Source organism: Sander lucioperca, chromosome 5, assembly GCF_008315115.2.
Source record: "Sander lucioperca isolate FBNREF2018 chromosome 5, SLUC_FBN_1.2, whole genome shotgun sequence".
NCBI classification, from domain to species: domain Eukaryota; kingdom Metazoa; phylum Chordata; class Actinopteri; order Perciformes; family Percidae; genus Sander; species Sander lucioperca.
This window is the reverse complement of record NC_050177.1, coordinates 5,893,482-5,912,303: the sequence shown is the minus strand read 5'-3', so window position 1 is coordinate 5,912,303 and position 18,822 is coordinate 5,893,482. Positions and strand designations below refer to the sequence as shown.

Below are 18,822 nucleotides of genomic sequence, written 5' to 3'. Positions count from 1 at the left end.
GAAAATAAAAATCATTTTCCTGTGTGAATATGAGTGTGTGTTTGTTTGTGAGTGTGTGAACTGATAAATCCCCAAATACATTTATCTGGCATAGAACAAATATTTATACAAAGTTCATCAGTAAAAATCCTGAAATGATAAACTGAAATAAGTAGTGTATAAATAATAAGATGTTGGTATATTGTATGTGTATGTCTGATCTGCTGCAGGAGTGGAGTCACTGTCGCTCTGGCTGTCATCAAGTCTAATTACTCAGCACAGCCAGGAGCTCACCTGTCAGCGGCCTGCACCAATCACACACACTCATTCACCTCTCTATGGACTGTACAGGGAACACACAACACACACACACACACACACACACACACACACACACAGTTTCTCTGTAACTTCCACAACCTACATCTCTACCTGATGTCTGTTTTAGTTTCCTTGTTGTCTTTCATTTTCATGTAGATATACTTGATCAGTTAACAGGAGTTTGCACACTCCTTAGAGAGTCTTTACAGCGGCCAGAGCTCCTCTAGTAAGAATCTGTACATCCTGCATACACTGCAAGTCTGGACCAAATAGTTCTGGGTTGTTTTAGCCCACATAGTGAATGAACGTGTGGGGTTATATACACACACGGTTGCTTGTGCAGGAAGAGTCTGCGGCTAATTAAGATGCAAGAGTAATGGACAATGACCGTAAACACGCTACAAAACACAGCTCCGAACCACAAACGCACACCCTGCACCAGCAAAGACACACTCCTCCACCTCTACACAATCACTCATCCTCCATCACTGCACATGCCTGAGTAGACATATACACCCACTATCCATCATATACCATGGGCATACAGTACCCACCCCCCACTTCCTCTCTTCTCTTCTTCCTCCAAGTGTGTCTCTCTGAATGCAGCTTGTCACCTCCCATTATGTTCGTGATGTCATGCCTCTACATAATGCCTGCTGAAAGACTGATTTGCTGTTGCATCACTGTAGCTTGTTCAATGTTACAGTCATGTAATTGTTGTAGAAAGTATTCCAAGTATGTGTTTATATTGTTATTTCCTTGTTTTTCTTCATGTTGAATGATTATTGCTTTGCAGATTTCTCTTTGACGACAATAATTTGTTTAAACTACGCAAATGTTACTTTAAGATATACTTTTGTCTGATATTTAGAGTAGAGAGTTAACCAAAGCAACACATCATGTTTTGATTGGTAAGGCAATATGTAGCCCACTGTGAGCTTTTTCTAATAAGGGTATTAAGATGTTCTGGGTAAACCAATGTTTTCATAATTTATGAAAGGAAACCAAACAGTGAGGCAGAAAATAGCCCTTTCTTTGACTGTCATTTGCTGTATTAATCACGTGTGTGTGTGCGTACCTGATAGCCACGTCAGCCTCAAACCCAGTGACATTCATCTGCAGAGCTCGTTGGAAGGACCATAGTGTGTTCTCTGGAGCAAGCTGGAGACAGACACAAACACAGACAGATAGACACACAAACACAGACAGACAGACAGACACACACACACACACACACAAATGAGGTTTATCGCAGATGTATGTGAAAACAGACTCCTTCCTCTAGAACACAAAGGATTGTTGTGAGATATAAAAGAGCAGCACTGTGGGTTGCTCTTCAACTCTTCAAGTCAAGGTTATGACCAATAGCACATCAATAGGTTAATCATCACTTACTAGATAAGCATCTTCCTAGAATACCCTGTGAGTAAAGCTAATGACTGGGAAACACACAGATAGGAATGATGTTGTAATCCATACGGAGTCCTTCTGGGAACAGAGTCCAGTCATGTGACTGAGTTTCTCACAGCCTTGCAGAGCCACGCCCAATTGTAGATTCCACTGTCAGGATCGATCGCTTTACACAAATACCACAAAAAACAGGGTGTGTTTTGAATCGTGTGAGTAACTGTGAGTAACCAGGAATCCACCTTAATTTTCTTTCCAAAGTTTGCATACAAATGCTGAGCCAGACATTATGCCAAGTACATAACATTAATTCAAGCCCATACATCAAAATATAAAAAGCATGTACTATGGTGTGTATAAATCAGATTGTAACGTGGCCTTCTGGCACATACTTAAACAGGCTCTAACAGGCTTTTTAACACTGTAGTAAATTGGATCTGTGAGTAAGATGGTGTAACAGAAAACAGCTAAGGAGACAGTAGTGAATCTGATCATAAGCAATCTCTAATCGATGTTCTTTCACAACAAGCTGCCAAGGCTTTGTCCAGGCAGAACTATAAATCTCACAGAAAATACATCCCTGCCATACAGCAGGCAGTGAGATCTCCAGGCTCCCACTGGGTTATGTTTGTGGACTGACTATTTTCAGTTGCACGACCACAAGGTCATTAATATACTAGAATAGCCCTGGAAAGTGCAGGAGAAGAAAAATGAGTAAAAAACAAGGGGAACAAATATCTATAAGGGAAGCACAGTTTTTCCTCTGCCTTCTTCAAATGAGAATGAAGTGGTCGTTGACACTCTGGATTTAAGGCTTCATATTGTGAGTGGCTCGGTGTCTGTATCATCATCATTGCTGTTCTGGGTTTTTCCCTCTGTGAAGCCAATTTAATGTAGCTAAAAGTGTGGGGCAGTGTGAAAGCATATGTAATACAATTTGTATAAAGTGGCCTGTTTCATTATACCACATTCGGATTGGATGGTAGAGATCAGCTGACTCACCATGGGGGCTCCCTGGTGGCCAATGACATCAGGGCGTTGTTTGAGGGTGGTGGGGTCCATGATGCAGGGGGAGGTGATGTACATGGGCACCACGTAGAGTCCCAGTAACACACTGAGATAAAGCAGCACGACCACTACCTGAAACACTGGGAGCAGACAGACAGTAATATAGTCACAGCTGTTATCCATGTTGTAAATACAGAGGTAAAAGGAATAGTTAGAAAGTTTGGGAAATACGCTTATTCACCTTCTTGGCGAGACTAAGGTGAGAAGATCGGCACAACGCTTATGTCCGTATGGTAAAATGATACAGCCAGCAGCTGGTTAGCTTAGCTTAGCATAATAACTGGAAGCGAGGGTAACAGTTAGCCTAGCTGTCCAGAATCAGCTGACCAGCCCCTCTAAAGCTCACTAATGAACCTTTATGTTAGTTTGATCTGTACAAAAGACTTGTAAAAACGACAATTAAAAAGAATATGCAAACAAATTGCTGCTTTCAATCTCTCCATTTCATTTTCATACATATTAAAACGGGACTTGTTTTTGGCAAATAATTGCAATGGTGAAATTCATTTTTGCATTATTAACATCATAATCAACTTCATTTGGGTGACCAGTGACTAATGCAGTTCACATGCCAAGCTAGTTTGTCTCTTTCAGTAATCATCCTAAGCATGGACAGAAATTAACTCATAAAACCAAAGAGAAAATGTTTTTAATCATTTAATCATTTGAACCAAAAAGAAAATCTTTGGGCGATCTAGGAGTCTTAGTTTTCAAAGAGATGTGTGATGTAACTAGTTGCTGTGAATGTTCAGTACTGTTTTTAGCTACACACAGTGGCAACACAACACTGACATCAGGGGCCAAGGAGATACACATGCCCCTGTATCCAACATGGTGTAAATGAGCAATGAAGGCTGCGAGTGTGGGCACACGCACGCAAGCACACACGCACATGTATTTGTTTCAAGGTCAGCTCTGGGGTGGGGTTGAGTAGACAACTCTTGTTACACACAGGAGACTCACAGCCTTCATCCACACACACACATACACCCTCACATCCTCTTTGGTATTCATTCCACTCTGCATTAGAGCAGAGATGCTTAAGTGGGAGAAGTATGGCCCAGATCTTTCCCCCTCATCAAGTCTCTTTAACAGCAGAACCTAAAATGTATCTAATGAATTTTAATAGGTTTAAATGTCTTCCACAGTACAAAGTACAAACTGCCTTGTCTAATATAAGGACAGTCATAAAAAATACTTATGTTATGCAACTCTCTGGAAGTAAAATCCTCTTAGCTGATTTACATTACTGACTGCATTTATATAATCAATATTGCTATTTGGCTATAATGTATGTAATAATGTAATAATGTATAATGTCTTCAGAAGACACAGACTTTCAATTTCATTGTACAGACACCAATGGCAGAGAGTTAGAATACACACTAAGAGCTGCTACTTCCCCAGAAAGACTCCTGTACTCGAGGAGAAAACTATCCAAGGTGTCCTGGCTGGAAAACATCACATGAGGCTGTAGGAATGTTCGTTATCGCCGACACCCTGGGTGGAGGTCCTGGCCTCTGTCTACATAGTGGTAATCATTCACCACTCTTCCTGTGCCAGTATGTGTGTGTGTGTGTGTGTATGTGTGTGGCAGATGAGTACAGCAGGTAAGAGTAACTTGTATTTGGTGTTGCAGAAGGAAGCGTACTTGTTTTTTCTGTGCGGGCGACCTGTCCAGCCACAATCCAAGACAACGCTGTGACCGCAGCGAGAGCCCCAATGTGCAGGAACGGACCTGTGGCCTGGACAGAGATGTGAGGCAGAGATGAGAGGATGAAGGCAGGACACAAAGAAACAAAAAAATAGAGTATAGAAAAATGGAGACAAAGGGGGGGAAAAAGAAAAAGGTAAGGGAAAGAGAATCAGGGTTTAAGAGGGATGACAGTGAGCAAAAGAGAACAGAAACAAAAATAAAGACAGAGAGGCATGGAATAACAGACATTATCTGGGGTAAAGAAGACAATGGTAACACTACTCAGCGATAATAGCTATAATTTGCAGAGGCACGTCCACTTCAATCACACATGCATGGTGGTGCAATAATCTCACAGGGACTCACTAATTAGGAGCTTCTCACAACTCCTTGGTTATCATTTAGCAGGTAATTGTTAGTAGGAACCAACAAAAGTGATCGGGAGTGTCACTTGAATGGCTCATTTTTGATGTGTCCTGTTGTGTTATTTACCCCCCCAATGTAGCAGAAGTACACTTTATATTTCCCAATATTGTTTTCCGTCAGATCGTTTATAGATCTCGACATTTCCAACTGGACTTGAAAGCAGCTTCATTTCACACAGAAAGAAAAGAGACGGAGCGACTGTGCTTTGTTGTTGCAGGAAACAATCAGCTGTTACACAAACTCCTGAGCAGTTCAGTAGCTTGCGTTTTGCTTTTTACCCTCATGGTGTTTAAAAAGAAATTCTGGCAGCGATAAAGGCAGTGGTGTTTCCTGTTTACTGTACGGTACTCTCACACCACCTCCAAAACGGACTGACAAAGTCTGATTACATGACTGGCCACCGCAGCGTGACGTTGGGGTTGTGTTTCTCCAAAAGTTGAATCTGTCTCAACTTTATTACAGTAGTGAAAGAAAAACTAAACAAAACACGAATATTCGAATCCCGAAATTGAAAATCGAATACCTACCCAACAAACGAGTATCCGAATATTCGGATCCAGTCCTACTTAGTTTATTGCTCAAAATTAGAATCAGCAGTGATGTCAAGTTGTCAAAAGTGGCTTTAGGGTTTTACTGTGTTTCAGTCTGCTGACCTGCAGGGAGATGGGGATGACATCCCACTCTTGCCCCCATGTTTGACTGACAGATATCACTCCAACAATGGTGGTGAACAGAGCAGCAGCCACTCCTATCTGTGTAGACAGAGAGATACAGAAAATTCAGAGAGGCTGTCACTTTGGATACATGCACGCATACACCCACACATCCACACACCCACACCACAGAATAACCCCAATAGCTTCCTAGTCCTTTCACACCCCAAACAATGTTTGGTCCATGTATTTGGTTTGCCGATAGCATTTTAGACCAGGGCATGCACTGGGTTTTCACAACCCTACTGGGACAACATGATCCAAACTGTAAGTTCAGGACAAGTTCAGCTCATCAGCAATGAATGAGCACACACGCCTGCACCAGGCCAAGAGATTAGTGTACAAACACATCCCACCACACACGCAATACAGAGAAAGATACAAATGTAAAACTCACCCACCCCCTTCCACCTCCCAATTTTCACCACCCACACTAACACAGTCTCATTACCTTATGGAGCCAGTGTAAATTCAACTGTTGCCCAAGTACAACATGGCAAAGTGCTAAAATCTGAAAAGAGAAACATACACATAAGAGTACAACTTTCAAAAACAAGACTGCTGCTTCACAGATCTCAACTTGCTTAACATCACCACAGTCTGGTTACTATGTCTGGAAAATATGCAAACAATTCAAAAGCTGCTAAATTACTACAGGGGCATTACGATGAACACAACATGTTTAACACCTCTACAGTGAATACTTGAAGTAGCACTGACCATTAAAAATGCGATGTAGGTGAAGCCAGCAGCGGTGGTGGCCAGGATGGGAACAGTGCCATCACTCCACTCCCCAGAGCGGTTGTAGAGGAACCTGCAGGAACCAGAGTGAATAACACTTCTCATACTGAGGAGAGGTCACCTACATTTCATCATTACTAACAGTCTAAAATAAATCTAAAATTTCTTCTAATGTGATTTTGTGTGCCTTTTTGCATTCATTTTCATTTTCAAGTCTTTTTTGCCATTTTTACTTCCTTCAAACAAAACCATGCCTTTTAAGTTGACAATAATCAAAGAATGATACTATGTCATATTGACAATAACAGCCTAAAAATGTGATTTGCAGGTTGTTGTTTTTTTTTTTTTTTTTTTTATGTAAGATTATTTTGGGGGCATCTTTATTGACAGGACAGCTGAAGACATGAAAGGGGAGAGAGGGGGAATGAGATAGATAGATAGATAGATAGATAGATAGATAGATAGATAGATAGATAGATAGATAGATAGATAGATAGATAGATAGATAGATAGATAGATAGATAGATAGATAGATAGATAGATAGATAGATAGATAGATAGATAGATAGATAGATAGATATATACACACACATACATATATATATGTGTTCAAATACTTATTTTCCTCACTGCATGCATACATATACACACATACATATATATGTGTTCAAATACTTATTTTCCTCACTGCATGCATACATACATGTGTTCAAATACTTATTTTCCTCACCACACACACACACACACACACACACACACACACACACACACACACACACACACACGTCTGAGCTGTAATGCTCAAAAGAGTGACACTGGGTGTATCAAAAGGTTTACATCTGCAGAGCAAAGACTAGTGTATGAGTCTGTGCACATGTGCGTTTTGACATGACAGCTAGGGCCTATAGCACTAACTACTTTCAAAGCCTTATCAGTGATTTAAGTGGCACAGAGCCACAGCAGGGTCACTTAGCGCTGATGCTCTTAGCCCTTTGTGAATAAATTTATAGTGCAGATGGACTGGGACACTCCCTGCTGCTCAATCACTAGAACGCATAAGGGCAAGGATGTCATCTCTGTGATTAACTGTGGAAACCCCACAAAAAGCAGGAAGGAAAAAGCAGGACATTTGTACCTTCCTATTACAAAGGAATGGCAAATGTCTGCCCACCATGACGGACATCCAGAGATAAATAAACACTGGTGAGATTGCGGATAAAAGTGGACTGGGGTAAGGAACAAAGCAAAAAAGATGTTGAAAAAAGACCTATTACAAGGTACATGAGAAAAATAACTAAGGGATAAATGAGAGAAGGAAAAGGGGACTGGTATATCACAAACTACATTGGAGAAGGAATGTGAGAAGAGGCAATGGAAAGCAACAGACGATAAGAGGAAAAGGTGACATTGTAGAGGTTATTAAAAGCAGGAGGAGAGGGGGTAGTTGGGGAGAAAGACCAAGGTATGTGACAATATGAGACACAGCCATTTTAATAATTTTGTGTTACAGCATTTACAAGAACATGGTGGACATAATTTCTCTTTTTATTACAAAAATAATTTGGGGAAATAATGATAAATGAGAGCTGTCTGATCCACATTTTGAAGGATGTTGGAAAAACTTTGTCCATCATATATAACAATACTTGTGGTCAAATAAAAGCGGCATGAGGCTGAGTCATTTAAAATGTTGGGCAAGCCATCTCTGTTATGTAATGGTGTAATCTGCGGAGGGCCGGGTGGTCTCTGCTCAGATTAAGGCAGATGATGGATTAAACTGACAATTTAGGAAATCAACAAACAGACAGGCATGGATAGAATTTATTTACAGCCAAAACAATATGGTGACAGGCGTCTGGCTCCAGTTTGACCCGACAACACACAGGAGCACTCCACTTGGCTGTGTACTCACCAGTTGAACTCATTGTAGTCGTTATGTGCCTCCCACCAGAAGTAGAACCAGACCAGCAGCAGACAGAAGGTAAAGAGGAGGATGAAGGACCACAGCAGCTCCCACTGCACACACATAAATAAAACACAATTATTTTTTTTGTGGATCACCTATGACTAATTATAATTGACAAAGGAAGCAGCACTTAATGTGGAACAACTGAATGGTGCCAAAACCAAGGTAAAAAAAGATAGTTATTTCATTCTGCTGTTGTGGACAGAAAGCTATTATGCTGACTGACTGTGGAATGAATTTGTATAATTTGGCTTGACGAACACAACTTCAACTTTTGCTTCTCACTGTGATTGGCTTTAGTCAGGCATGTGGCCTCTAAACCCTCACCACCCACGCACACACACACCCACACAATTTAGTTGCTGTCTAAATGTCCTTGAAAAACCACATGTATGTGGGGCACTGTGTGTACTGTAGTGTCAAGATACAGACACTCAGTTCAGCAACCTTAGCATATCAGCTTGAATGCACCATTGTTGTGTGTGCGCCGAGGATCAGATTATTATCTCCTCGGCCAGCTGATGCGACACGCTGGTAAGACAGTCTGCCTGACCGGTTTATATCTGGTCTCATTCTCAGTAAGTTTGCTTTATGGACTAATCTAAAAGCTTTTCAAAAATTCTACCGCCTGAAATTATTTCAGTGCAGCATTTGAAGGTCATGTTTAGACCTCGAGCTTGTTTAAAGTGCCCATATTATGAAAATTGGGATTTGGGGTGTTATTTTGTGTCTGGTGCTTCCACACGCATACAAACTTGGAAAAAAAACCATCCATGCTGTTTTGAGTGAGATACGGGTTTCTGACTGTATCCTGCCTTCAGTCTCCGGGTGAGCTGGTCAAAATCAGCAGGACCGTCTACGTCGTCGGCCGAAACATTTGCTATGTGCTAACCACTTTAGCTAATACCACATCAGCTAGCTGTTTCTCCAACTTCGGTCAGTACAAGGAAGGATTAGCCGGGAGACTTCTTCTAAACGAGCGTGCACTTCCAAATTGGGGGGGGGGGCATGTAAGTAGTTCTATAGTGTTGTAGCAGTGTTTTGCCATTGAGAACAAGGTGGCTAACCGCTAGCTTCTAGCTAGTAGTCCTTACCTAGCTACTGTGCACGTGCGACTCCCACCAAAGATGGGATAGAAGTGAGATGCCTCACTCTGTAGCTAAAACAGAGAGCTCAACACGCAGGGTGAAAAGAGGAGCTGCAGCAATGTGCAGTACAACAAAAATATGGTGTTTTTTTGAAAATGAAACCATGTAAACCTATTCTGGTACAACCTCTAAATACAATTATGAACCTGAAAATGAGCATAATATGGGCAGAGCTCTCCCACATTGCAACATTCAGACCTGTGCTCAGACTTAAGTGGAAACCATGATGGTATAAAGATGTATTATTTAATTTCTGGGCATGGTTTTGTGGCATAACAGAGATCAGTTGTACAAAAAAGGGAAAAGTCCAAAAGGAATGCTGATTCAATCCCCTCTCATATTTGGACATGGCTTCTGAAGGAAATTTCAAACTTTATTATGCAGGAAGGCACCAGATACGTTTGGCTGCACTGCAGGGAAATGACCTTAAAAAGTAAAATCAGTCTTTCTAAAAAAAGACTGATTGCACTGCAATTATTTTCTTAAGCAAATAAAACAAATACAGTTTGACTCTTCAGCTTTTTTTTAATCTTTGATTATTAAAAGGTCAAATGTTTAACCCCACACACATTCGGATATGTCTTATAACAAAGAACACAACCAATCACTTCTAGTTTCAAAAAGGTTACCATGGTCTCTGTGAGAGGCGGATCCGTATGTGTGACAGACAACTCTGCTGATTGATGAGAAAGCAGCACCCCTGGGTCCCATGGTCCTTAATGACTACCTGAAAACACCTGGGAGACCCCATCTTGTTCACCCCCCACCCTTTCATTTCCCTCCCCCTCCTCTAAGGATTATGATGGTAGTGACCTGAGACGCCTCTGAGAGAGCTGTGATGGTGTGGTCAGTACATTACATACACTGAGGTCTTTTTTTAATTATTGGATCACCTCATAAACTGAATCCATCATATGCATATTTCTGAGATCTGATGCTAAAGATGGTATTTTGTTATCTACTATACTGTAACTCACACTACTATATTAGCTTGAATATGGCAATTATATATCTCTCGTGGCCAAATGAATGTATGCAAGCGTATCTTTTCAGCTCCATCAGCGTATCTTTACTGCTCCATCACCATTTCTTATAATTACTTTCATGCCCATGATAAAACCTGCATCCAAATGCAACCAGCATACAGTACTCCTCATTAGCTCTTTGTTCTCAAGAAGTGGACATTTTCTATGTTTTACCTAAGGTTCTACTAATTTTGTTAAATTCAACTATTTATGTTCTGCACAAAAATGATTAGCTGAGACAGTTAGTTTTAAAACTAAAACAAATGTGTATTGAAGAAAAACATTCCCATTTACTGAAGATGTCCTCTTCCTGTTTGCCAGCTAACTCAGCAGCAGAGCTTGTCTAGCCTGACATACTTGGCCTGCCCTGGTGACATCACATTACCATTCTGCATGGCTGGCATTTTGTCCAGGCACAACGCCCCATGGACAGACTGACACTGCAATGAACACCACAATCTCTGGAAGTGTTTGAAGAGCAGTGTATGCCGATAGTAATTTGTGCTTTGTTCTAATAATTATTCTAACTAGTGTTATGCCGGTCGCCCCTTGGAGAAATCATAAAAGACAAGTTCTTCTCTGAAGTTTCAGATATATTGAATTAACTTCAAATCAATTAAAAATAAATAAAATCAAAAGCTGTAATTAAAAAGTTATTCCAAAAAATTGAACTGCTGAAATATAAATTATTAAAATAACTTTTCAAAACCATCAAGGATCCTGTAGCTAAGACGTACAGCCCTTTTTAGGCGCTTACGAGTCAAATAGTGTTTATCCTTTTTTATTATGGGATTGCAGCATCGTTTTGCGAAAAACTCTAAAAATAGAGCGACACTGATGTATCATTGCTGACTCACCACAGTGTCAGAGGAAATTGCATCAGTGATTTAACATCTGGGAAAAGCAGGTGTGACGAGAGGGAGAGAGTCGACAACTTTGGCCTTTCTTCAGAAAGCAGCAGCAAAGAACGTTGTCGGAAATTAAAAAGGTGTGTATAAAGTCATTTTACAGGCGCCATCTGTTCAGAACCATCGCAGTGCAGGACAAGAGAGTAGCATTGCAATAACAGCCAACACGATTTTACCTTTCCGCCTCCCTCAGTGGCTTTCTGCCTCTAATTTGTATTTATCTTGCCTTTTAGCAATGGCTCACAGCAAGTCCAGTACAGTGGATTACGATTGAAGCAGCCAATAATGTATTTATTAAATAGGCTTAATAGATTTTTTAAAATCTGTTTAAAGGAGTAATCTTGTGACGTTTAAAATGTCTCACATAATTGTGGGAGGCCTTCTTAACTAGAATACATCGCAACCTTTCTTGGTGAGCTATCACCATCAAACAATTTAACTAATATTTTCTCACATTGCAAGATCACAGTTCCAAAATAGTGTTTTACGCTCCGTTGCTTTCCACATGTGGATAATGAGTCTAACACTGCTCAGCATCAGGTCTATTAGAATTAAATATATTGGATTTAATAAACTGACTTCTAAATACTTTTTACTTATACTCATTTTTGTGTAGACTTTCTGGCGCTTTTAATGTGGTCCTTAGGGACAATCCTAAATCAGATTTAAAACGAGGCATACAGTATTAAGTAATTTATTCTATAATGGTAGCAGTGATTTCTCCGATATTTATTTGCCCTAAGAGCACTCACTAATGATAACACAAACATGACTGAACAATCTGTGCGCCTTCCGTTATCCCTCTAAAAATGCTTCAATATGTCAAACAGGATCTAGGCTACAACATAGTGTCATATCCAAAGGATTGTTATTATTTATGCTCAGCAGCTGCTGCACAGCACAGGTTATACATGCAAGGACAACATATGTATACTTGTTTACTCAGATACACGTAAGAAAACACATACACATGCTGTATGAATATTTTAACTAAGCAAATGATGGCAATACTAAATACTTTGATTTATATCTGATTTGCAAGTCCACCTATAGGACCAACTATGGAGCCAAGATGGGATGTTCTTGAGAAGTGACACTAAATACAGTGTATATAAGTGGACTAAATACAGTCACACACACAAAAACTAATCATTCTACAGATACACAAGTCAAGTTGTGTATTGCCATGTATGTGTGTAAATTAAAGCTACAAATGCAAGCTACAGCTACGTTCTGTGCTTAACTCTGACCCCTAACAGCGCATAGGCTATACAGAGAAAGTTACAGCCCGGCAGCCTATAAACAGGCAAGCATGTGGATTACTTGTATAAACATAACTGCACACATTTATACCAGAGCATTCTTTTGTGACGCTACAGTACGAGCTGACAGGAAAAAATAATTAAGCATGTTTGGGTCTGTGCTGGTTACTTCATGCACAAGGACTACATGAATCATGTACGGAGCGTCACTATTTACAGTGAACACAGGATGTTACCTACACCGTTATCAAAGGACAACTTTCTATACACTGCGTCCCCTTTTACAGTGACACACTGAATGTTCCCAAACACTGATATAACAAGACAACTTTCTGAACACTTTTTGTGCTATACTGATTATGTGCTTCTGGCTGCGATATAACTGGGAATTGCAAACTCGTGGATTACAGTACATACTGACTACACGACAAAATTTGTCATCAGAAGTAAGATAAATAGTAGCTAATGTATTGGCAATCTACTAAGAGATGTAGAAACTATCTGTAGAAGCATAATACCTAAGCTTAGAGAATACGTAAATCAGATGAGTTTATTATTTATTATCCATTTCAATTGTTCAGCTATTTACTCAATGTGATATGCTTGTCATATATATATATATATATATATATATATATATATATATATATATATATATATATATATATATATATATATATATATATATATATATATATATATTATATATATATATATATATATATATATATATATAATATACAGTGTATTATAAAGTATATATTGATAGCCAACATAATGATTTGTATGACAGTGTGATATCTTGACTCAGTATACTGCCATCTAACATGCCGACACTGTGGAGAGAATATATGCCGTGAGATGGTCCAGAATCAATTTGCCATTGAAAGGTACACACGGATACAAATAAACACAAACATGTTGGTGTGCGTGAATAAACTTAAAAACTCACGTAAATGTAAGAGAGATATTTTCAGCTCAAATAAAGCAGAAAAAACATAGCTGTTATTCTTTCGCCGACATTGCTTCTTTCCCTGTGAGGCACAGGCACAGCTTCACATGCCTCTATCTTCACCGGATTTAACATCTCAGTCCGTTGTCACATTCCTGAGCATATCCAGATAAATCCCTGGCATTTCACACTGCTTTATAATGCAGCCATACCACCCAAGCAATGTACACAAGTGCATGCAAACATATGGTCGTGGTCCTGATAACTGCACTTTCTAAACTTCTAATACTGAGGCTGGCTGACCCTGCATTGCTTTTTCCCCCCCTTTTAAACCTTTTATTTTTTTAAACCTTTTTTTGTTGTCGTTTACCTCTTGTGCAAGATCAACACTCTGGCTCTAAACTGAACTCATGAGGACTGGCAGTACCAGCCAGTCAGAGGGTCCACAAGCTTCACGTCATTGAAATATCAGTCTACACATTCCATATATGTTTTGCATTTAATGGACGCTTGGGATTTCTTCTTTAAAAAGGTAGACCACTAACCAGACAAAATGGCACAAGTCACTTATTGTATTCATCACAGGGTTAAATAGCCACACACCAGAACGTAGCTTGGGGATTTTCTAATTACGGCAGATAAGGTAAATATGTTGTTCAGCATCAGAGCACTAAGGCGTTAACAGCTGGATATTTTAGATTCAACATAGTTTCTTTCAGTCCCTTAGCAACAGCTGCTTTGATTCTTCTGCAGTGTGTTACACATTAAAGTGACTGTCCTAAAACTAGAGGCTCTAGTGTAAAATATCAAATAAATGACTCCTATTCCTAAGAATAAAATTGCAATCCTTCCTTGCCATGTACCCACATTCTAGCAAGCTACATATGAACCCTTTAAGGCCGTGGTTTCACCATCTGGAACATATGAGTGTATGCTGCTTCAGTGACTGGCTGCATCTTTTCAGACAAGATGGGGGGAAACAGCAGATCACCTGACACATCACCGCATATTTATTACATTTACATTGATACTGCCAAATAATCTATTACTAAAAAGACTTCAATGACTAATTCATTATTTTGAATTACAGTACATTACATTCATTATCAATTAATCTGCAATTTCCTAAAACCCAAATTGACGTCTTCAAACGTCTTGTTTTGTCCGACCAAAACCTTTAAAATTTTACAATCCCATAGAAAAGACAAAAAGCAAATTCTCTCAACAGAGAAGCTATCAAAAAGGTAATACTAGGCCTAGAAGAAGACTCAATAAGTAATTGAGTAATAGTTGGTACTTATAGGTCAATTGACTTATCGATTAGTCAACCAATTGTTTTAGCTCAAGTGAGGTACACAACACATAGGAATGTGTTAATTAAACGTGTTATGGACATATTTGTTTAACATTTTATGAAGCATATTTGAATTTAAGTCACATCCTACAAATTAATGTTGTCAAATAAAGTGGACAAACCATTAAATAAACAAATAATACGGTGACTTTATCATCCTATACATGCCTGGCTATTTGGGTTAGTCATTAGTGAAAAGACAAATGGTTGCCATTAACAATATTGATTTAAATGTTACGAAGCACAACAAATCACAATGAAAACTTTGCCCTAAAAGACTATCATATTTTGTACCAAATGTGATTTCAAATATTACAGAGGAATAAAGATGACAGATGCCCTGGAGAAGATGGGAGTTATGAAGAGACGAGGTCTAGCGGAAGAATATGATCCAGGAAAAATACCCCCTTTGCTTTTTAAGACAAACATACAGCAGATGTATGCCCCACCCACTTAGCAAAAACACTAGTACTACTACTTAAGTAAAATGCATATAATACACATAATAGCCTCTTGACAAGCCACAATGCCATTTCCTACATAAAACATCTCAAACTACCCCTCAGCCTAATCATTGAGTCACCTCACATCTGATTTATTGAAGTCTATAACCTTTCAGTCTGAAAGCCAGAGGGACAAGTGGACAAGTATGTGATCATGCAAGCACACACAATGCAGAAAACCATCTGAAATGTTAAATGTCTTTTAGAAATGAATGCTAGTCACTGGTCTAAAAACTGAAATCATACAAAAAACACAGGGATGCAAGAAAAAGGGAACACTTTTATGATCAACATCACTACAGCAGTTTTTTAAATGGATTTGCATTCTGCTCATGTGATATTCTATTTTAACTGTTGCTATCCAAAGCAAATTAAACAATATGCCACATTGTGGAGTCGCCATCAGTGTAAGTGCTTGTTCTAGGTAACCCAGTTGTCTTATTTGTCCAATATTTTCCAGGCCAGGGATAATAAAGACCACAAGATCACAGACAAATGAAGGCAGAGCAGCTTTGCCTCTATTTTTGAAGCCTTTGTTTGACTGAATGGTAAAGACTGGCTAAATGGAAATACTTTCAATTATTACTGAGAGGCCAGATCGGCTTGCACTGCATGACGTGGGCTGTCTTCCTACAAAGCACCTTGAACACAGACAGAGGCAACCTCACAACGACAGCCAGTAAACCTGAATGGCTCATTACAGTACAAAGATGAAAAAGGGGAGAAAGAGCATGATCCACTTGTAGATTATGAATGAGTCTACAGTTGTTTCATCATCAGATTTTCAGTTCTCACGCTTCTGTGATTCGCTCAGGTCCAGTTACATGTAGCTGATACCTGTCCTTGATTGGTCACCGTTTGTTTACTGGGATCGTTAAAGATGCAGTCCTATATGACATCACTTTGACCTATGCTAGAAAGCATCCACAATGGAAAGGACAGCTCTCTGTTTCTAGTAGACACTCAAATAAGTACGGACAAACAAATAGCAGATTACACAGCTATTCCCCTATTCTTCATAGTTATTGACAGCACTAAAACTAAGCTGCACTCTTAGCAGTCTATATTTACAGTTATTGTAGAACACATCATTTTAGCTCAATCACTCATTATTTAAACACATTAAAAGAATGCTGAGGGGAAAATATCCAGTTCTTGAATCAACTGAACAGAAATGGAGTGCAGCCTGTAGAGTGCATGTGCCTGACTGTTTGCTTCTCACACTGGGGTCAAGATAAGTGCTATCCACCACCACACGGTCAAATTAAAGGATGAGCACCATGAACAAAGAACGCTGACTCTGCACTATACTATTCTATTCTATTAGTTGGACTGAAAGACAACTGCTTGCAACAGGAAACCGAGCTACATGGTGTCCAGTTTCCTGCAAACAGGAGGGGAAAATAATAATCTATATCTCTTTATTTAGTTCTGCAATGCTTTTTATATGATCCAGGGGATCAAAACATAACCACCCATCTCTGCCTGTGTTTTTTGGGTCCGTTTGTTTACACAACTAATGTAGGTTTAACGCACACCACATATTTTCTTCAACATCTGTGTGCTGAGTGACATGAGTCTATTGTCTGTGTCCTAGGTTTAACCTAGTGTCTGAGTGCATGTGAGTGTACACATGGCTATGTGCGGTGTGTGTTTGAGTTGTTGCAGCAACATAACCTGTGTGTCTATTCTAAATATGGAATACAGATAAAAGGGAAAGGTCAGGACAATGCTCATCATGTGTAGGCTGTAATACTTATCCTGACATGTGCCTAATGCTAAAAAAAGCAATGCAGTATTTTTTGGTTGAGAGTTACATGTGACTGATCTGGGTGCACACTTTGCCTTAAGATTTTATCAAGAAAGTTTAGCTATAAATTGTTAAAAATTATGAAACATTGATTGGGATTATTATGGCACACCTAAGAATGTGACCATTTATAGGCTTACATTTCAATGCTTAAAAATAATTTATATGCCAAATATACAACAATAATAACAACCTTTCATTGTCTGCCATAGTCTTTCCGGACTATGATAAATGTGACTGCTATACGGATGCACTAAACAAGAGCCAGGCTTGTGGCTCTACACGGAAAACACGTACAGCAAAAAGAATAAAAATAAACATTTGATGGAAAATATTTATAACAAAATCTGATTAAACTAATTAAAAATGTGCAGAATGTAGGAGATGACAGACCATGATTCAGAAACAGTGGAGCATTGTAATGTCAAATGAACCTATGTGGAAAGCTCAAGGTTATTGAATGGGGGATAAGCCAACAAGGACATATTTGGTCAAAGATAATTGTTCGCTGTAAATCAGTGTTGAGAGACAACGGTATCTGGGGACAACGAGGTGCAAGAGTACACAGCCATAGATGCCAAACACAGACGGTTCCATGAGTTTTATTTTGTTTTCCTCAGTAAGGAATATCTTACAATAATTGTCAACCTCCTACACAGCCATCTTGTTATTCAGATCTGTGAAAAGACTCACATTATTGTAACAGCTGCAACAATGCCTGTTACAAAACTGTAACGTCCTATTCAACTGTATAGAAATCCACATTTGTAGAATGGAATGCTATTTAAAAGCTTAAAAGTCTTCCAGGTGACAACAATTATAATTGAAATGATAAATTTCACAGAGAACGACATCATCATGTCTTATTCACTGCCAACCAATGTGAGAACGTGCACATGTGAGTGTGTATACAGCCTATAATTATATTGTGAGATAATCAATGACAGCAAGGGCAGCTTCAAATCTATTTCCTACCACTTTGCTAACCAGTGTTGTTTTAACAATTCCATGTGCCCGAGTCTCAAATCAAACCATGAAATGTGTTTTTTTTTCTTCGTTTTACTTTAAATAAAAAAAAAAAATTAAAAAAAAAGAAGGGAAAAGGTAAAAACCCACAAATGTAAAACTAAAAATCTGTAAGATGTGAAAGACTTGCAACGCCTCAAAGTCAGATGTCATTCTAATGCATGGCACACGTGTTTTAGCTAATGAACACCGTACACATTCAGTACTGTATCTTGCACTGTATGCAATATGTGTGTATGTTCTGTATTTTTTTTTTTAAATGACTGACAGCCAGCTGTACAGCAATTCTGAATGGTGTAGTTCACCTACAAAAGGGGTTTCCTTCCCCCTCTCACCTTGGTGGTGTCATCGTGGGAGCGCTGATAGCGTTTCCAGCGGCAACCGTAGATCCCAGTGATACATGACAAACACAGCTGGCGCTCATAGACCTGGAGGGGTTGGTGTTTCACCATGCTCCTTCAGTCAGTCCTGCTTCCAGAGATCTAACATCCCACTGACTACAAAGTGTCCTGGAAGA

General features: G+C 39.3%; 1 protein-coding gene across 6 annotated transcripts in view; it reads right to left on the bottom strand.

Moving 5' to 3' along the window:
- The window catches only part of gdpd5b (glycerophosphodiester phosphodiesterase domain containing 5b), a 45,483-nt gene that overhangs the window by 9,773 nt on the left and 16,888 nt on the right, over nucleotides 1–18,822 (bottom strand). For all 6 annotated transcript variants that reach the window (XR_004104160.2, XR_004104161.2, XR_004104162.2 and 3 more), the window contains 8 exons: nucleotides 18,641–18,814; nucleotides 8,264–8,367; nucleotides 6,331–6,424; nucleotides 6,062–6,121; nucleotides 5,551–5,649; nucleotides 4,427–4,520; nucleotides 2,710–2,855; nucleotides 1,379–1,461 (listed from right to left, as the gene is read on the bottom strand). Coding sequence is in view for 3 of the 6 variants with exons in the window: in XM_031294878.2 (XP_031150738.1) it covers nucleotides 1,379–1,461; nucleotides 2,710–2,855; nucleotides 4,427–4,520; nucleotides 5,551–5,649; nucleotides 6,062–6,121; nucleotides 6,331–6,424; nucleotides 8,264–8,367; nucleotides 18,641–18,757 (797 nt within the window). In the remaining 3 variants the exon portion in view is untranslated. The remainder of the gene's footprint in view (nucleotides 1–1,378; nucleotides 1,462–2,709; nucleotides 2,856–4,426; nucleotides 4,521–5,550; nucleotides 5,650–6,061; nucleotides 6,122–6,330; nucleotides 6,425–8,263; nucleotides 8,368–18,640; nucleotides 18,815–18,822) is intronic.